Genomic DNA, 20,267 nt, shown 5'->3' with positions numbered 1-20,267 from the left:
CGGTGGCATTCTAGAATTTTTTTTGAAAGGGCATGTTTTCCCCTGATATCAATCTCAGGAGGTTGAAGGACATACCCTACACACCTCTAGCTTCCTTTAATAACTGATTTGAATGTATTATCCTCCTATATTTAGAAATTCTCTTCAATCTCACTATGATTCAACTTAAAGGCAAAAATGCACTTGTGCCTAACTTTTAATAAGTCTTATGGAAAGTGTAGCTGAATTAATGTCTAATTCCCTGTTACTGGGGAAATCCAGCAAGAATGCTGGTCGTATGCGTGTACCCTGGGATAGAGCCAAGGGAGCTAGTCTTGACTGGACTGGGGAGGGGACAGTGTTCTCAGGGGTCTAGAGGCTGACCACAATTAGAGGAAGGGAAGAGTGAAACTGCAGACTGTATCTGAGAAGGGAGCCAAGTTTAATATCTGAAAAGCAGTGTTAATGTCAGCTCCAAGGGAGAGGCAGAAATCAGGAAAGATGGGAGAAGGAAGAGATAAATTAGAATTAGGGGTGACAAAAAAAATGCGGAAATTTAGTCAGGTAGACCTTGGCTGAAATTCCAGTTCGGCCACTTACCTAGCTTGGGCAGGTCACTTAACCTCTTTGATCCTCTGTTTCTTCACCTTTAAAATAGGTGTGACCCAGATATCATCTGAGGTCATCTTCTTTGACCTTAACTGAGACTGGCTTCTGGGTAAAGTCTGTGCCCTCTCCCACCAGTCAGGAGTAGGAATGATTGTGATTAACAGAGACTCAAAAATATTAGCTTGATAGAGAGTTTTATTCTCTTCCCAGCAAAGTCTAGTGGTGGGCAGTCCAGGGCTTGCATGGTGGCTGTAGCTGTCTGGGATTTAGGATGCTCCCAGCTTTTCTTCCACCATCTCTAGGGTGCAGCTCCTGACTTCATCACTGCAAATGGAGTCCCAGCCATCACCCCATGCTTCAAGCAGCAGAAAGGAGGAGATGAGGAAGATGAAAAGTGGAAAAGGGTGTACCCTATTCATCTTTTATGGAAGTGGCCTTAAACAAGGCAGTCCCCTCCATGAGAGGCCTGGCTGTTAAAGAGAATCCTATATTCATCTGCAGTGGAATGAAAATATCCATCTTAGAGTGTGATTGCAGTATATAGGTCTGGCATGAAATGAATTAGCAGGTAATCAAGATTTTAAAAATAACTAGTAGTAAGTATATTATTGTTAAACTTACATTAATGTATTAATGAGAAATTATAACTCATTGTTGTGAAGTTTAAAACAGGTTGAGAGTCACCATCGAATTGCCATGGATGTGCTCTGTTGGGTGCTAGTTGGGTGATATGACAGGTGGGTTAGCAAGATCAAAAGTACAAGGTCACACCTGGCAAATGTGACTGTTAGTAACTCCCTGTTCTTAGTCTTATTTAGTCCTTTAAAGGACTCTAAAATGTCATTCTTGTGTGAATTTCTTTTATAGACAAATAATAATTGCTAAGATCTACTGAGGGCTAAATCCAGGTTGGGCACAAGGCTAAGCATGTTGTCTCATTGAATTCTCAAAGTCTTATGGGCTTAGCATAGTGAGCCTGTGGAAGACCAGAATATGTCACTTCAAAATATGAAGAATAGTTGCACTGAAGACAAGAAGAAGCAGATGCAGGAATGCCTTCTGCTTTCCCTTTACTTGCCTAGAAGTAGGACTTAGATTTACAAAGACAAAAGGTATTTTGCCTTCCTCTCTACCAGAAAGAACAAAGCTTAACCACTGAAGACAGCTTTAGCCCCTCATCAGCCTAAAGATGGCACCAGAATAATCTATTTCAACACGCTTTATTAACTAACATTTATCTGCCTGTTATTTGCCTTCCCCCAAGTTGTTGCCCCTAGAGACTCAAAGTCCTTTTCCTTTGTCTTGTCCCTTCTCTAAAACTTTACTGTTCTTTGCTGAAGATGCTATATAAGTTGGAATTCAAAACCAACACCTCTTTGAGAACTACTCATTTTCTGGTTTCTCCTATGTCTATATGAAATATACCAGTTAACTGGTTTTCCTCTTGCTGATCTGTCTTTGGTATTATGGCTCCATTCAAACTAAGAACTCATGGGGGTCATTATTTTTCTCCTACAGTCTGTTCATGTTCCATTCATGGAATTGAGGGTTAGAGAGAGGAAGTCAGTTTTTTAAGATCACACAACTAGTAGGACATAGAGATCAAAACCAAATTTTCATGCCTTTAGCATGAATATGACACTATATGGCCCCTAAGGATCCTTGTCATTGTTCTCAATAAAGGTTATACCTGTGTGGGTCCAAGGACACCCCTCAATACTGGTGTTCCCAAATGTGAATGTGAGCTTAACTTTGTAAGGTTTAGCCTCTCCCGAGCATTGGATGCTCTGAGCCCCACAGGCAGGTTCTTGCTGCAGATACCTAGTTCAACAATGGCTTTTACACTTTGCCCACTAGCTCCAGTTTCACTTTTGAGTGGCTTAAAACACTCTTGTACTGCTGTTATCTACTTCGTATACATTGTTTCTTTCTAGCTTGTCAATTCTGTCTAGCATATTCTATGCATTTAACACAATTTCCCCCTAATACCTCAACCTGAATTTTTCGAAGGACATTTTGGAGGTGAGAATCTCTTCAATGTATTTATCTGTATGGACAATTCTTTAAAATCTCCTCTTTATTTTTCAAGGTCTTTTTCTTCCCCTTAGCAAATCACTGATTCCTTAGCTGATGTCATTTCTTCACTATATATAAAACCAGCCCACCCGCCCCACAGAAAAACCATGAAAAGGTGACTAGCAAACAAATGTAATATAAAACTAGTAAATAAACATGCAAAAATATTCAATCTGGCTTGTAATTAGATAAATGCTAGTTTTAAAAATATAGGGAGATACTTTACTTGCCTATTGTATCAATAAAAATTATTTATAATTGATAATATCAAATATTTACAAAATTATGGTGAAATTGATATTCTTTACTCCAATGAAAATGATCTAAGCTTCTGGAAAACAATATCTCACTATGTAGAAAGTGTCACAGAAGTGTTCGTGAGTGTTGATCTAATAGTCCTGCAGCTAGCAATCTTTCACAAGTAACTAATATGAAAGGGAAAACTCATATACACAGACATGTTCCTTTTAGCATTATTTATTTTAAAAAGCCAAAAACTAAATATCTGCTTGTAAGAGAATGTCTAAATAAATGTGATGTCTTTAATTCTGGAATATTATACAGTCATTAAATATATGTAGTTTTATGCTTATGATCAAATATTTAAAGAAAGGAAATTAGTGTGTAGGCATACCATAATTATAACGATATGCAAAATTAGAATAAAGTCTTAAAGAAATTGATTTAGAAAATATTCATTACAAAGGCTTATCACAAGTATATTTCCATTAGTAGCTGTTAAACTGGGTGTTAAATGAAGTAATTTTGTGAAATATAACTTGTTGTTTTTGTTAATTATGACCCCTCTTTAGGCATTAGTATCACTCCTTGGAATTAGAGGTAAAGAATTGGAGACTATCTGCACAGAAATATGGCCATGGTCTGGAAGGCACCAAATCTGAGGGACACTAAATATGTGGCTGTGGCAGATCTTAGACCCCATCCAAGTTCTAAATTTTCACTGTCATCAAAAGTTTGCACGAGTGGAATATTGTTGCATTGAAGGAATGTGATGCCTTTGCTATACCAAAGCTTCAGAGTCAGGCAGGAGGGATAAAAGCTCCATGTCCACGCACACTCTTCAGAGCTTAGTGTAGCTTTCATGGAATAATCATGTAGAATTGGCTTAAAGGAGAGAATCCTCTCCCTCAAAGTCTCGTCAAACACACACCATCCCTTTGTGTCTCGAGATCTAGCAGAGCCACCCATTGAGGCTCTTGGCTTTTACACTTCTGGATGATACATTTCTTTCTTTCTTTTTTTTGAGACTCTTGCTCTGTTGTCCAGGCTGGGTTGCGGTGGTGTGATCTTGGCTCACTGCAACCTTCGTCTCCGGGTTCAAGTGATTCTCCTGCCTCAGCCTCCTGAGTAGCTGGGATTACAGGTGCGTGCCACCACCCCTGGCTAATTTTTTTTGTATTTTTAGTAGAGATGGGGTTTCACCATGTTGGTCAGGCTGGTCTCGAACTCCTGACCTCATGATCCACCTGCCTCGGCCTCCCAAACTGCCAGGATTACAGGCATGAGCCACCGTGCCCGGCCTGGATGATATTTGCAAATTCCAATTCTCCTAATTCAAAAATTTTTCTGCCATTTTCTCTGATTCTGGAATTTATTTCAAAGTGTTGACCTAAAGGAAGAGGCTGAGGCACAAAATATTAAATACTTTACTTGAGTCAGAATGAGGACAGCTGCCTGGGAAACACTTCCAAGTTGCCTTGGGACATGCTCCATTCGGCTTTGGTTACAACCAGGGTTTTAAAGGCAAAAGGGAGCAAGGATGGGCAGAGACAAAGTTGTTTGACAGGCATTCCCATTGGTTTACAGAAATAACACTGACTAGTGATTGGCTATACATTGTTGAACTGTAGCGTACGAGTTATGGTGTCCAGTGGATGGCATTATTGGGTTAATTTATGACTACTTGGTGTCAGTCTGTCTAGAGCCCACATAGCAAGTAGCTTCAGGAGGTGATTACTTAGCTCAGGGGGAAGTGAGATGTGCCTGAAGTCACATTTCAATTCCTCCCTGGGCCTGATCATTTCAGAGGGGTCTCACATTCCTCAGATAAAGCATTTCTTTTTTTTTTTTTTTCTCAAGAGGGAGCATAGAGATACTTGAATGACAATTTGATTGGCACACATTCTGGATACTGTAATTGGCCTAAATCAAATAAAATATACACAAAAAGCACATGGCCAGGGGTGTTTTAAAAATGATTCAAATTGATACCAAACATTTATTTTCCAATTAAGTTTCAATTTGCAAAAGTGTGATAAGGAACCTATCCATTTAGGGGAAAAAATTTTTGAGAATCTTAGTAAAACATATGCATTAAAGAAAAAAATTGAATATGCTAAAGCAATTGAGTTATAGTTGTGAGTTTGAAACATTTTATTTTAATTTTTAAAACTTTCTGAACTATGCATTTCTTTCTTTTTTTTTTTTTTTTGACAGTATCACTCTGTCACCCAGGCTGGAGTACAGTGGCACTATCTTAGCTCACTGCAACTTCTACCTCCTGGGTTCAAGGGATTTTCGTACCTCAGCCTCCCAAGTAGCTGGGATTACAGGTACATGCCACCACACCTGGCTAATTTTTCGTATTTCTATAGAGATGAGGTTTTGCCATGTTGGCCAGGCTGGTCTTGAACTCCTGGCCTCAAGCGGTCTGCCGGCCTCAGCCTCCCAAAGTGCTGGGATTACAGGTATGAGCCACGACACCTAGCCTGAACTATATATTATTTCTACTGAATAAAAATGAAAATAATTCCAGTTGATCCTTAAGAAAACCAAATACCTCCTAGTGTTTTAGTTTTTTTAAAAAATCAAGGATTTTTCAAAGTATGAAGATTTTTTATTACTGAGGATAATACAAAATTGGTGCTATACATTTAGAAAGCGAAGCTTAAAAGCATTTCGCAAAACTATTTTGGAAGAAGGCAGTATCAAAAGAGTAAATGTATAGGCTTTAATGGGGACAAATTCATGGATTTAACCACATTCTGTGCATTTGTTTCAAAAGCAATTATATTTTCTATAGGCTCATCTTATGCACTGAATTATCTAATTTTCTTTTAAAAGAAAGAGTGTTTTGGTTAACTACTGTTAGAACAATGCTGCGTGAGATCTCAGCAGTATACATCAGTAAGCATCTAATTAGCTGATGGATGTGTAGGTTGGGCATCTGTTGGCTCATCTGGGCTGGGCTCAGCTGGGTATCTCTGCTTCTAGTTGCAGCAACTGGGGTGGCTCTGCTTCTGTAGGTCTAGGCGAAATCAGCTCCACATATCTCTCATTCTCCCTGGTGCAGCCATCGAGCGGGGCAAGTTCTTCTCATGGTGATACAACAGAGCAAGAAGGCAAACAGAAATATTCAAGTTTAGGCTTTGGACTGTTGGTTCTTTTCTCCTGCCACTGACGAAAACAAGCCACATTGTAGAGCCCAACATTAAGGGCAGGAAATACATTCTGCTCATGATGAGGTCATGGCAAAGAAGGGGTAAAGAACTGGAACTGATCATTTAATTCACCTCAAGAGGGTGAAAAGATGTCATAAACCTAGAAAATGGTCCAATGGTAAATTAGCTACCCAAATTGCAGAGGGTGATTGTGATATTGTGATATAATAAGAAATACATGGCCGGGCGCGGTGGCGCATGCCTGTAATCCTAGCACTTTGGGAGGCCAAGGCAGGTGGATCATGACGTTGGGAGATTGAGACCATCCTGGCCAACATGGCGAAACCTTGTCTCTACTAAAAATACAAAAAATTAGTCGGGCGTGGTGGTGTGTGCCTGTAGTCCCAGCTACTTGGGAGGCTGACACAGGAGAATGGCTTGAACCTGGGAGGCAGAGGTTGCAGTGAGCCGAGATTGCGCCACTGCACTCCAGCCTGGCAACAGAGCTAGACTCCATCTCAAAAAAAAAAAAAAAAAAAAAAAAAAGAAATACATATTTATTTGGTCTCTGCTCCTGGTTCCTGGCACACAGCTTCTAAAACCCTTGAAATTTCTGCAGTGATGAGCATCTTTTGTACACTAATGAGATGACTGGTGGCTGGGGTCCTCCAGATAGCTTTGGGATGGGTCAGGTCACCAGAAAGACACAGCATGAATAGGGGGTTGGAAGTTTCAACCCATCCCTCTCTACCCCGTGGGAGAAGAAAGGGGCAAGCATCAATGGCCAATGATATAATCAACCATACCTGTGTAATGAAGCCTCCATAAAACCCAAAGGACAGGGTTCAAGGAGCTTTCGGGTTACTGAACACTTGGAGGTGTCTGGTGGGGGCTGTGCCCAGGGAGGCATGGAAGCTCCGTGCCCCTTTCCTCATACCTTTTCCTGTGCATCTCTTCCGTCTGGCTGTTCATCTATATCCATTGTAATATCCTTTATAATACATGGGTAACACAAGTAAAGTGTTTCCTCGAGTTCTGTAAGCCTCTCTAGCAAATTAATTGAACATGAGGAGGGGGATATGGGAACCTAGGTTTTTAGCTGGTCAGTCAGAAGCACAGATCACAACCTGGGGCTTGCCATTGGCATCTGAAGTGGGAGGCAGTCTTGTGGGACTGTGACCTTAACCTGCAGAGTCTGATGCTATCCCCGGGTAGATAGCAGAAGAATTGAGTGAAGTTATAGGATACCCAGTTGGTGTCTGCTGGAGAATTGCTTGGTGTGTGGTAAACCCAACACATGCCTGGTCACAGAAGCCTTCTGATATGGTTTGGTTCTGTGTCCCCACTCAAATCTCATCTCCAGTTGTAATCCCCATGTGTTGAGGGAGGGAGGTGATTGGATCATGGGGGCGGTTCCCCCATGCTGTTCTTGGAATAGTGAGTAAATTCTCATGAGTTCTGATAGTTTTAAAAGTGAAAGTTTTTTTTCCCCTGCACTCTCACACTCCCTTCTCTCACCTTGTGAAGAAGGTACCTGCTTCCCCTTTGCCTTCCGCCGTGATTGTGTTTCCTGAGGCCTCCTAGCCATCCATGCTTCCTGTCAAGCCTGCGGAGCTGTGAGTCAATTAAACTTCTTTCCTTGTTAATTACCCAGTCTCAGGTAGTATTTTTTCATAGCAATGTGAGAACATACTAATACCCCTTCTGTGCTGCACTGAGTGAGCACGTGAGAGTAGGAAAAACCAAACTCTTGCAGTGATAATTGGAGCAGTGGTCATTCAGCTGGCCTTTTCTTCAGCTGACTGATTGTCCTGACTCTTTTCCACTCCTTGGTCAGCTTGGGAATTTATGGGCAGCAACTTAGAGAAAATAGAGTGTATGTCTTACACTGAGTCTTTCAATTTGACCAAAGCAGTACAAGTCTTTTGAATACTGTTCCAAGTAAAAGTTTTAGAAAGAGATATATAGATTTTCTTTTTCTAGTCCAAAGGAAGACCAGCCTATGCCAGGCTAAGAGTGCTTGAAGGATCTTGGTTGCCCAAAGCAGAAACACACAGAGTTGTCTGCTATCAGATCAATACTAGTGAAGAGAACAGTGTTTGTGCCCCACAGCAAGGGAATATGAACAAAAGAACTTCATTGGCTTTCTCCATCACCTGATTTGATATTGATTTCCAATTTTAAAAAAGGAGCCCAAAGTTAGTCCCTATGGAGTCAAATATGATAATAGAACAGCTGCTACCTCAGCGCAGACAGCATTTTTTTTTAGAGGACTTATGAAGAAAGTTGGGGATCTTTTCTCTCCAAATAAAAGCTGCTCGGTTAAGATCTTTTCTCCTCAACTTCTACTCTACTCAAGAAGCTGCTAGCATCTCAATTGTTGAAAACTCTAGGTTAAAAGCAAATTAAATGAATACAAAAAGAAAGTAAACTTCCCTAGATGGTAAGACAGTTGTACCTTAGCCAGATATAATAAATCTTCTTACTCTAAGAGAATAAAATTTCAAGTTCTGGTCATGGTGCTGACTGACTCAGTGGCTTTGGGAAGTATTTTAGATTCTTTTAGCTGCAGTTTACTTTTCTGTAAAGTGAGAGAGAGAGAGGCAAGCTGCTGATGTTACTCAAGGTGGTTGGCTTCCTTTGTGGGAGAGCAGGTGCTCATCATAGACCAGGGGCTGGTCTTCCATTTTGCAAGTAGAGAAATGTTGGAAACACAAACAAACCAAAACAAATGCATGTGGTAGCGTGGTTTCGAAGGTAATCTTCAGAGTCAGACTGTTTGATGGGAATCCAGGCTCCATCACTAGTTAGTTGTGTGACCTTCAACCAGTTACATAAACCTTCTGTGCTTCCATTTCTACATGTATTATATGTATAAAAATACTACCTACCTTATAGAGTTGTTACATAATGTATGCAAAATGGTTAACCCAAGGTTGGTTTATAATACGTGCTTAAGGAATTTTTTTTTTTTTTTTGGAGGTGGAATCTGTCACCCAGGCTGGAGTGCAGTAGCACGATCTCAGCTCACCACAACCTCTGCCTCCTGGGTTCAAGTGATTCTCCTGCCTCAGCCTCCCAAGTAGCTGGGATTGCAGGTACCCACCACCACACCCAGCTAATTTTTGTATTTTTAGTAGAGACGGGGTTGTGCCATGTTGGCCAGGCTGGTCTTGAACTCCTGACCTCAGGTGATCCACCCCTCCTTGGCCTCCCAGTGAATTGTTTTTAAAACAGCCTAATTGGTGTGTTTATCACTTTAGCATCTGCCTCGTACTAAGTGGTTATTACTAAGTGGTTATTCACTAATAATTGTCATCCTTGCCTTATTTTTTACAGTCAACTCTCTATTTTAGGGGTGCTAATGGTGGTTTGGAACTTAACCCTGTTCAGGGCCTTTCAAAAGTGTGTAATGCCTTTCGGCCTTTATTTTTTGAGATGGAGTTTCGCTCTTGTTGCCCAGGCTGGAGTGCAATGGCGCGATCTCAGCTCACTGCAACCTCCGCCTCCTGGGTTCAAGCCATTCTCCTGCCTTAGCCTCCTGAGTAGCTGGGATTACAGGCATGTGCCACCAAGCCCAGCTAATTTTTGTATTTTTAGCAGAGATGGGGTTTCACCATGTTGGCCAGGCTAGTCTCGCACTCCTGACCTCAAGCGATCCACCTGCCTCGGCCTGCCAAAGTGCTGGGATTGCTCATGCCTATAATCCCGGTACTTTGGGAGGCCGAGGCAGGTGGATTACCTGAGGTCGGAGTTGGAGACCAGCCTGATTAACATGGAGAAACCCCGTCTCTACTAAAAATACAAAAATTAGCTGGGTGTGATGGCACATGCCTGTAATCCCCGCTACTAGGGAGGCTGAGGCAGGAGAATCGCTTGAACCCAGGAGGCGGAGGTTGCGGTGAGCCAAGATCATGCCATTACACTCCAGCCTGGGCAACAAGATTGAAACTCTGTCTCAAAAAAAAAAAAAAAAAAAAAAAAAAAGAAATCCTGGGATTACAGGCGTGAGCCACTGCGCCCAGCCGATGCTCAAGGAATGTAAATGCACATTCAACTGCTTACCTGGCAGCTCCCTTCTTCTTTCTTAAAATCATGTTAATTTAGTTCATGTTTCCACCCCTCCTCCATGCAGCCCATGTGCCTCAAGAGAGGCTAATTGATCTGAGCTGTAAGGGAGGTCCTGATTATTCAACCCAGTCCTTCTCAAACTCTTATGTCATTAGAATAATCTGAAGGGATTGTTACACACACACACACACACACACACACACACACACTCCTATTTTTTTTTCTGGACCATCCCTCTAGTAGGTGTGAGGTGAGGTTGAGAATGTTTTTTAGTAAGTTCCCAGGTGATGTTGATGTTGCTGGTTTAGGAACCATGCGGAGAACCTCTGATTTCATCCAGTCATGATGTCAGACCGCCCGCCTTGCCTGGTTGGTTTAGTAAGACAGCAGAAAAAGTTTACTAGGGGCTTCTGAAGAAGGAGCTTTTTGTTGTTAAGAGATTGATGAGTTTCAGGACATGCTATTCTGAAAAATGGCACATGGCATTTCAGAAAACAGCGAAAGCAGGAAGGTCTCTCTCTCTCTCTCACTTTCTTTTCCACTTCTTCCCTGAAGCAGGCCATAAAACCTAGCTGACCTTCCTCTGAAAGTAGGTCAGAAAATCCTCATTTCAGATAAAGGGCTTCTCTCCCTATACCCAAAACAAAATAAAGAAATGTCCTCCTCTCTGAAGACACAGAGACACCAAGAAGAATCTGAACAAATAGGTTTTGCTGAGTTCCCCCACTTTATTACCATTGGATCACACCCTTCTGTTTCCCAGTCATCCTTCTGCAGCCCAGCTCTCCACAACAATACAGTCTTCCCTGTATCTTTGGGTCTTCATTTCTGCAGGCTCCTGTGTAACCTAAAATTTATATTAAATAAATTTGTATGCTTTTCTCTTGTTAATCTTTTTGTTATTGTTGTTATAGGGACCTTTAAACTGCCTTTGCAAAATTATAGCAATGAGAAATCTAACACAACTGACTCTACCTTGCTTCTAACCTCTCAAGCTGTCTTTTCTCACTCTTATATGTAGGCTAACCTAACTATGGAAGAAATTTAGTTTATTATTTAACTTTAGAGCAAGGATGATAATAGCCCTTGACAGAAAAAGAAGTCTTGAAGTGAGTGGGTGTTGTTTCCATGGTTGTTTTTCTTTCTTTTCCTTTTAAACTAAACATGTAGTATTGTGTCTTTAAAAATTTATGTAAATGGCAAACCTGTGTATACCATACAGATTATCTTGTACTTTGTTTTTATCCATCGACATTTTCTCTCAGTTTATTGTGGAGGGGCTTCAAGATGGCTGAGTAGAGGCGTCTCTTACTCGCCTCTTCTGCTAAGAAAAACCAAAATAGTGAGCAGATAATCACACTTCAAATAGATCATCTAAGGGAGAACACTGGAATTCAACAGAGAACTGACAGGAAACACCTAAAGTAAGGAAGGAGAGGGAAGAGAGGAAGCCTGTTTGGCCAAGATCAGCTGGGAGCTGGAAGAGACTCCCCAATGTGGGACAAGGTAAATGAGAGATACCCAATGGTCCACATTCTCACCATGAATCCCTGCAATCCTACAACGGGAGAGCCTCTCAACCCCAGTGGCCCCAAGACTAACATAGGGGGCTCCCTGGAAACCGTGGTAAGGCACTGCTCTAGAGACGGAGCTCATCCTGGGTCCCACACATCCCTAAGCAGTGGTCAGACAGTGCCATGTAAAGAGCCCAGCCCCCACTGGACTGGGTTTTGCCTGGCAACCAGGATGAGGCAGCAATCTCGCACCCACCCCCCCAACACACCTGCCCTGGCCCCATGCAGAGGGGCAGCTGTGCATTCTTACATGCCCCAAGGGCAAATTCCACTGCCCACAGCTGCTGTGGCTGTGGACTGCAGGTGGGTGAGGCACAGGGGGATGCCCATGCTCCCTGGCTGCCTACCTATGGCGGCTCCCAGGGAAAGCAACCCATCCTCCCTAGTAGCAGGGCCTCTGCTGCCTCCACCTGAGCATTTTGCTGGCCATGGCTCACCCTACCCTTGCATACCACAGCCAGCATCTATATGAACCACTAGGGTGTCTGGCCTGGCTCCACCTCCTCCAGTATAAGAGTGCAGCGTCCAGAGGCCTGGGGATTGCCCAGCCCTCTCCACCACCAGTGGCACCTGAGCACTCCTCCTGGGGTATAAGGCTGGGCCCACTCAACCTGCTGCTACCACCACAACTGCCACTGACCTGCAGGTCCCACATGTGGGTCTGGGGACTGGCCTGCCTGACCTGTCACAGGCACTGCCAACACCAATGTGGACCACTTGGGTCCCAGAGGGATGTCCGTTGCTGCTACTGGCATCACCCACACCACACCCACTGCACAGGGGCTTGGGAAGCTGCTCACATGCCTGGCCCACTGCTGCCATTCCTGGGAACAAGCCACCCGGAGGCCCAAGAATCAGCCTACCTGGACCTGCTAACACCAGTATGTATGATGCTCTGGGGCCCTAGGACAGGCATGCTCAGCCCACTGCTGCCACTGCTGGGGCCTGAAGACTGGCCTACCTGGTGTCCCAGTCCCCAGCAAAACTTCATCACAGCCTCCGCTAGCAAACTGCATCCTGTCATCAAGGAAATCACAGACACCACCAATGCTGTTTATAGCCAAAGAAATCCTACGACGACTAATCATCAGGGAAATGCAAATTAAAATCACAATGAGATATCATCTTACCCTAGTTAGAATGGCTATCATTAAACAGACAAAAAAACCCCTGAAGTTGGCAAGGATGTGGAGAAAAGGGAACATTTATACGCTGTTGGTGGGAATGTAAATTAGTACGACCACTGTGGAAAACAGTATGGAGGTTCCTCAAACAACTAAAAATAATCATCAGAGAAATGTAAATCAAAACCACAATGAGATACCATCTCATACCAGTCAGAACAGCTATTATTAAAAAGTCAAAAAACAACAGATGCTGGTGAGGCTGTGGAGAAAAGGGAACACATACACTCTTGGTGGGAATGTAAATTAGTTCAGCCGCTTAAAAAGCAGTTTGGAGATTTCTCAAAGAACTTAAAACAGAACTACCATTTGAGACTGCATTCCCATTACTAGGTAAATATCTGGATTAGTTCGTTCTCACATTGCTATAAGGAAATACCTGAGACTGGGTAATTTATAAAGAAAAGAGGTTTAATTGACTCCAGTTCCAATGACTGGGGAGGCCTCAGGAAACTTACAATCATGGCGGAAGGCACCTCTTCACAGGGCGGGAGTAGAGAGGATGAGTGCCGAGCAAAGGGGTAAGCCCATTATAAAAACATCAGATCTTGCGAGAACTCACTATCACGAGAACATTATGGGGGAAACCACCCCTATGATTCATTTATCTCCACCTGGTCCTGTCCTTGACATTTGGGGATTATTACAATTCAAGGTGAGATTTGGGTAGGGACGCAGGGCCAAACCATATCAATAATGAAAAGAAAAAAACATTATATCAAAAAGACACATGCACTGCCATGTTCATTGTGCGCTATTCACAATAGCAAAGACATGGAATTAACCTAGTTGCCCATCAATGGTGGATTGGGTAAAGAAAATGTGGTATACATATACATACTACAATAGCACAAAGCCATAAAAAAGAAAAAATCATGCCCTTTACAGCAACATGGATTCAGCTGGAGGCCATTATCCTAAGTGAAATAACACAAGAACAGAAAACCAAATACTGTATATTCTCACTTACAAGTGGGAGCTAAATATTGGGTACTCAGGGATGTAAAAATGGCAAAAATAGAAACTGGGGACTACTAGGGAGACAGAGGAAGGGGGCAAGGTTTGAAAAACTTACTATTGGGTACTATACTCATTCCCTGGGTGACAGGATCATTTGTACCCAAGCCTCAGCATCATACCATATACCTAGGTAACAAACCTGTGCATGTATCCCCTCAATCTAAAATAAAAATTAAAACCCTGAAAATAGAAGTACCATATGATCCAGCCATCCCAATACTAGGTATTTATCCAATAAACAGAAAAAGAAATCAGTATATTGAAGAGATATCTATACTCTTATGTTTATTGCAGCACTATTCACAATAGCCAAAATATGGAATCAACTTAATTGCCTACCGACGGATGAATGGATAAAGAAAATGTGGTATAAACACACAATGAAATATTATTCAGCCATGAAAAAGAATGGAATCCTGTCAATTGCAGCAATAAATGGATGACTGGATGGAACTGGAGGCCGTTAGGTTAAGTGAAATAAACCAGGCAAGACAAATACCACATGTTCTCACTCATATGTGAGAGTTAAAGTTGATCACATGGAGGTAGAGAGTGGAATAATAAATACGAGAGACTGGGAAGGTGTATGTGTGGGCATTGCGGGGGGATGGAGAAACGTTGGTTAATGGGTACAAAAATACAATTAGATAGAAGAAATACTTTCTAAAGTTTGTTACCAGAGTAGGGCCACTGTAGTCAACAATAAGGTATTTTTCAAAATAGCTAGAAAAGTAAACCTGAAATGTACTGAACACACATAGAAATGATACATACTAAATACACTGACTTGACCATTACACATTCATGCATGTAACAAAATTTCTCATGTACCCCTAAATATGTACAAGTATAACGTATCAAAAAAACAAAACAAAAAAGATTTAGTTTATTGTAATAGCTTAAAGTGTTCCATTTTAGGAGCAGACCACATTTTCTTATCCATCCTGATAAGCACATAGCTGCTCTAGGGTAGCTACCCAAAGGGGGAACTGCTCCGCTGATAGTGGTATGCATCAGCCTTGCAGCTTACTAGGTAGAGCAGAATTGCTCCCCAAAGAGCTACAACAATTTGTTCTCCTACTACGCACATGCGAATTTCCATGTCTCACGTCCTTGCCAACAATTTGTATTAATAAACTCATTATTTTTAAAAGTTTTTGTGAAAGACATTGTGAAAAAATAGACCATACTTCCCCCACTAATTTTTAAGGCTTTTTTTTTTTTCATAAATGAAGTTGCAATAAGTCAACCTGAGTCTGTTTCTTGGCTCTGTATTCTGTTCCGGTTGTCGCTGTGTCACCTTGCTCTGTGATATGACTTTACAATGAACCCTGACATGTTTGAGTGTAAGTTTTTCTACATTTTTCTTCTTCAAAATTGTCTTGGTTATTCTTTGCCCTTTCTTATTCTATGGGAATTTCAGCATCCGCTTGACCAAGTCTGTGAAAAACCCAGGAGGGTTTGACTGCCATGCATTGACTTTGTTGATTAATTTGAAGAAAATTGCCAACTTAAAAATATTGATTCTTTCTTACCTGTGAACATGCTGCATTTTCCCATTTTTTCAGATGTAAAAAATTTATATCCTTCAATAAAATTTTATACTGTTTTCATAATATGAATATATACCCTTTGCCAGCTATGTTCCTATGTGCCTTATATTTTTGCTGTTATTGTGACTGATACGATTTTAAAATTACATTTTCTAATTGGATGTTGCAGGTGTATAGACATGTTATTTATTTTTGTATATGATTTTATATCCAATAAGCTCTTACTGCTTTTAATAGTTTATATATTCTCATAGATTTTTCTACATGGACAATACTATTATCTGTGAATAATGACAGTTTTGATTCTTCCTGTCCAATCTCTACATCTCTTTTTTCCTCCCTCTGGTCTTTGCTTTAGCTAAGACATCCAGGAAAGTGCTGAATACAAGTGGTGCTAATGGACATCCTTGTTCTTTAAAATGCAATGTTTTAAACATTTTACTATTTAGCATGATATTTGCCAAAGGTTTTTGGTAAATATCTTTATCAAGTAAAGAAAGTTTCCCTGAGTGCTGGTGTCTAAGAGTTTTTATAGTAAGTGAATATTGAATTTCACCTATTCTTCTGCATATTTGAGATTATCATATAGGCTTTTTTTTTTTATCAGTTAGGGTTGTGTATTACCTTTATTGATTTTCTAACATTAAATCATCTTTGCATTCCTGAGATAGGCCTTAGTCAGTCATGGGGTATCCATTTTTAAATGTCTCACTGCATTTATTTGCCAATAAATTATTTAAGTCCTTTACATCTATGTTTATGAGTGAACTTGGCCTGTAATTTTCTCTTTTTATATGATCCTTCTCCAGTTTTGGGTACATTAACTTTATATAATAAACCAAGGAGTTTTCTATATGCTTAGCAGCAGTTTGAATAAGTTAGGAAACACTATTCCTTGAAGGTTTGAAATATACTTGAATAATCATTTCAGCCCTTATTTGGTGGTGAGGAAGAGCATAGATTGTTAATTACTGGATTCAATTTTTTATATAATCATGTCTATTCAGGTTTTTATATTTCTTATGAGAAAATTTTGGTAATTAATTTTTTTTAAATGTATGCCTGCCTGGGTTTCAAATTTATTGGCATCAAGTTGTTCATAATATTCCTAAGATGCTATAAGTTTCTGATGTGTCTGTAATTATGTGTCTTTTCTCATGTCTAATATGGATACTTTGTACCTCAGTTCTTTTTCTTATTCAGTCTTACCAGAGGATTAGCTTGTTTCTGGTCACCGCAAAGATTCAGCGTTTTGCTCTGTTGATCCTCTTTTATTTATTTATTTTTTGTTATTATATGATGAATTTCTACCCTTAAATGTTTTATTTCCTTTCTCCTACTCCTTCATTTGAGTTTACTGTTTTTCCTTTTCTATTTTTTTTTGAATCAGATGAAGTTCATTACTTTTTAAAAATTTTCTAAGACTAAATGTATTCAATATCCTCATGAAATTTGTGATCGTAAGTATCCAATAGTATAAAAAGTACAAAACAGACCTGTGGATTTTGAATGTATTAATACAAAGTGCATGACTACATACAGTATATCCTACAGGCAAAGAGAGGTGGAAGGGGAAAAAGAAGACTGTGGCTGAGGGCTAGTAAAAAATAAATAAATACAGAAGCAGAGATGATTCATACTATAGTGTATCCTACCACCAATACTACAGCCAAAATATACAAACAATTTTTTTCAGAATAACTCTGGAGGATAATAATGGCTGGACTCTCATAATTCACCTCAAAGACTGTGGGAGAGCCAACCCAAGTCATTGTGTGGTCTGTGCATATGCTGGCTTGTAGCATGTAGTTTTTTCCAAAAGGAGGAAATATAAAATATGTTTAGATTAACTATAAAACTATAGGGTACCTATAAAAGGCGACTAACTCCTTATTGTTATACTATCCAATTTTAAAAATCCTGTTTAAAAAATAAGCACTGAGTTATGTTACCATAAGGCAGACAAATGCTTCTTCCTCATTATGAAATCTGAACTGGTGATTTTTTTTTTCCTGAACATTTAGAAAAGAGGCAGTAAGAGTACTTTGGTTTGGGTTCAAGTGAGAGGCTTTTAATGAGCATTTTAGAATTGAAGAGCCCCAAGTTCACGATATCTCAATGTTCAGAAAGCTAAGCTGGCTAAAAGAAGCCAAACCAAAACCAACCCACTTATCATTTACACCACCCCTCTTCTAGTAAATTTTTCTTTAAATATAGAGTGGAAAAGAACCCTAATAGGCTAAAACAAGTCAAACACCCACTCTTCACAGACAAAACCTTCACAAAAGCCAGACCTAAAACTGACCTGTGCAGATTTTCAAGAAAGTCATCAGTCATGTAACACAAACAAAAGTCAATTATTTACACACTCGGAAATTCCTCTAAGAAATGTGCCCTAAGAAGCATTAACATTTGCTTTGTGCCATCCTGAAGACTACACATTTTATTTTTGCGATAGTTTAACTTTTGTGTTTGTTCATTTAATTGAGGCAGAGTCTTGCTCTGTCACCGAGGCTGGAGTGCAGTGGTACAGTCTTGGCTCACTGCAACCTCTGCCTCCTGGGTTCAAGCTATTCTCCTGCCTCAGCCTCCTGACTAGCTGGGATTACAGGCATGCGCCACCACGCCCACCTAATTTTTGTATTTTTAGTAGAGACAGCTTTCACCATGTTGGCCAGGCTGTCCTCAAACTCCTGACTTTGAGTGATCTGCCCACCTTGGCCTCCCAAAGTTTTGGGATTACAGGTGTGAGCCACCACACCTGGCCTCTGATAGTTCAACGTTTTTAATAAAATGTGTTCTCTATTATGTGGTAATGCTTTGGTACTGTTCATATAGGGTCTTGGCTATCCTAAAGACTTGTCATTTCCCAAAGAGGAGCATTGATTCTGCTTTAGAAGTTTCATAAAAATTGAAATCGTTATCAAATATTAATATGAAGAGAGGCGGCACAGGATGCAACATATACAGTCATCTTTCCTTTCTGTATATTTAGAAATTACTTTTTCCTTTAAGGTATTTGCAACAGAAAGCACAGTCTGTCCTGCTTAATAATCAGTAGTACAGGTTTGAATTGTTGGAACCTTGGCAAGACCTTAATATTTCAAAATTATTAACAACTACCTCTCGGGGCAAGTCCACATTACTGAGTTATGACAAATTATTATCGTGAGGGAAAACAAGTGTAGCCAGCTACCTTAAAAAATGCCCCAACCACTGCTTCTCAATATAGAAAGACTAAAACTACCTACCGTTTAGCATATGACAAATCCCATCTCTGTACCCTGAAATTCCCCTGGTTTCATTCATTAGAAGGTTATTAAAAAAAGACTTATAGCAGCATTCGGCTTTCTTGTGAAATATCCAGCATCTTAAATATTATTTTCAATTCTTTTTTTGTGAAGCTAGAAATCGACTTCAGAATTTGTGAGACTGGGGGGAAAATAACCCATTCAGAACTATTCTAGAAGTTGTTTTTTGGCAGAGTAGCAGGTATCCAAGTTAAAAATAGGAGGGACAGTTAGTTGCTTTGTGGTCTTTTCAAAGTTTAAATTATTTTTTGTTCCCTGTTTCTACTCCTGAGTGATGTGGGCAGAGGCTCTGGCCCCTGCCCCTACATTTCTCAGTAGTTGCTTTTGTAGTCCTGCTGCAAGGCTTGAACAGATGTGAGTTGATGAGGACTTCCCCAAAATGGCCTTTATAAATAATCCCACTACGTATCTTCTTTTTCAGTCTGTGAGCTCTAAAAAGGAAAACACCTGGTGTTCTGGTAGAACCAGAAGCCATCTCCATAACTGAGCCATCGTCTGACTAGTTGCTGTAACAAGGAGGCACTTGAGGTGGTACTGCGAGCATCATCATTGCAATCTTTACCTTTCTTCTGCAGTTTATTGGTCTGGTTGCTTTTTATCCTGTTCCCAGATACAGTTTTCACTCTCTTTGGTTTCAGTGTAGTCTTTAGACTGGGTCCAGCCCTGCATCTGCCACATGAATCCAGGGTTTTTTGATCCTGCTGGCAACGTCTTCCATCTTTTCACAAGCAGAACACAGGCATCGCAGATGTCTCATGCAGCCCCAAAGAGCTCTGGAAGTCCTTTTCATAGCGTTTACTGTCAGTGAATCAAGAACTGGAGGACTTAGCTCTGCAAACACAGCAGCCCTCTATACTTCGGTACATCTTTGGCTTGGGAAAAACTAAACATCTTTTTTCTGGGCAATAGTCTTCCAAAAGCATCCATTCCATAAGAAACAACATCCCGGAGATGCAGAGTGCACGCCAGGCCAGTCCCTCTCTAAGCCCTCCCTCTTCAACTGCCTTGTCTAGAAAAATTGGTCCATTACCTTTTGACCGTTCTTCTTATCTAATAAATGCATTTCAGGCTAAATTGCCCTTAAGTACTGATTGAGTTGCATCCATCGATTTCGATATGCAATATTCTTATTGTTATTCAGGTCTGAATATTCATAATTTTCTTTATGATTTATTTGTGGACCTATAAATTATTTACATGACATTAAACATTTCTCTAACATATATGGTTTTGGAGTCTATTTCTCAACTATTGGTTTCTAATTTGACAGTACTTTGATCACAAAATGTGGTCTGCTGCACAATGTTTTGAATTTGTTGAATCTTGCTTTGTGAGGAAGTCTCTAGTAAATTTTTGGTAAGTTATTAATGTGTCCTTGAAAATAAAATGCATTCTTTAATTTTTGGTGTAGAATATAAGTTGCAATCTGTTTGATAAAGTTTATTAATTATACTACTTAAGTGTCTATTTTCTTTTTGATTTTTATTCA

General features: G+C 40.4%; 1 protein-coding gene and 1 pseudogene across 1 annotated transcript in view; one reads left to right on the top strand and one right to left on the bottom strand.

Moving 5' to 3' along the window:
• The window catches only part of LOC130540681 (uncharacterized), a 169,711-nt gene extending 166,375 nt beyond the window's left edge, over positions 1–3,336 (top strand). Inside the window, exon 5 of the mRNA XM_057299508.2 lies at positions 891–3,336. Within this exon, the coding sequence (XP_057155491.1) occupies positions 891–1,065 (175 nt within the window). The 3' untranslated portion in view covers positions 1,066–3,336. The remainder of the gene's footprint in view (positions 1–890) is intronic.
• A 15,678-nt stretch (positions 3,337–19,014) lies between these two features.
• On the bottom strand, positions 19,015–19,722 carry LOC100983078 (SIN3-HDAC complex-associated factor-like; annotated as a pseudogene).
• Positions 19,723–20,267: the final 545 nt, after the last annotated feature.

The sequence above is a fragment of the Pan paniscus genome, chromosome 10 (assembly GCF_029289425.2).
Source record: "Pan paniscus chromosome 10, NHGRI_mPanPan1-v2.0_pri, whole genome shotgun sequence".
NCBI lineage: Eukaryota > Metazoa > Chordata > Mammalia > Primates > Hominidae > Pan > Pan paniscus.
The sequence above is the reverse complement of the archived record's forward strand: the minus strand, read 5'-3'. Positions and strand labels throughout refer to the sequence as shown.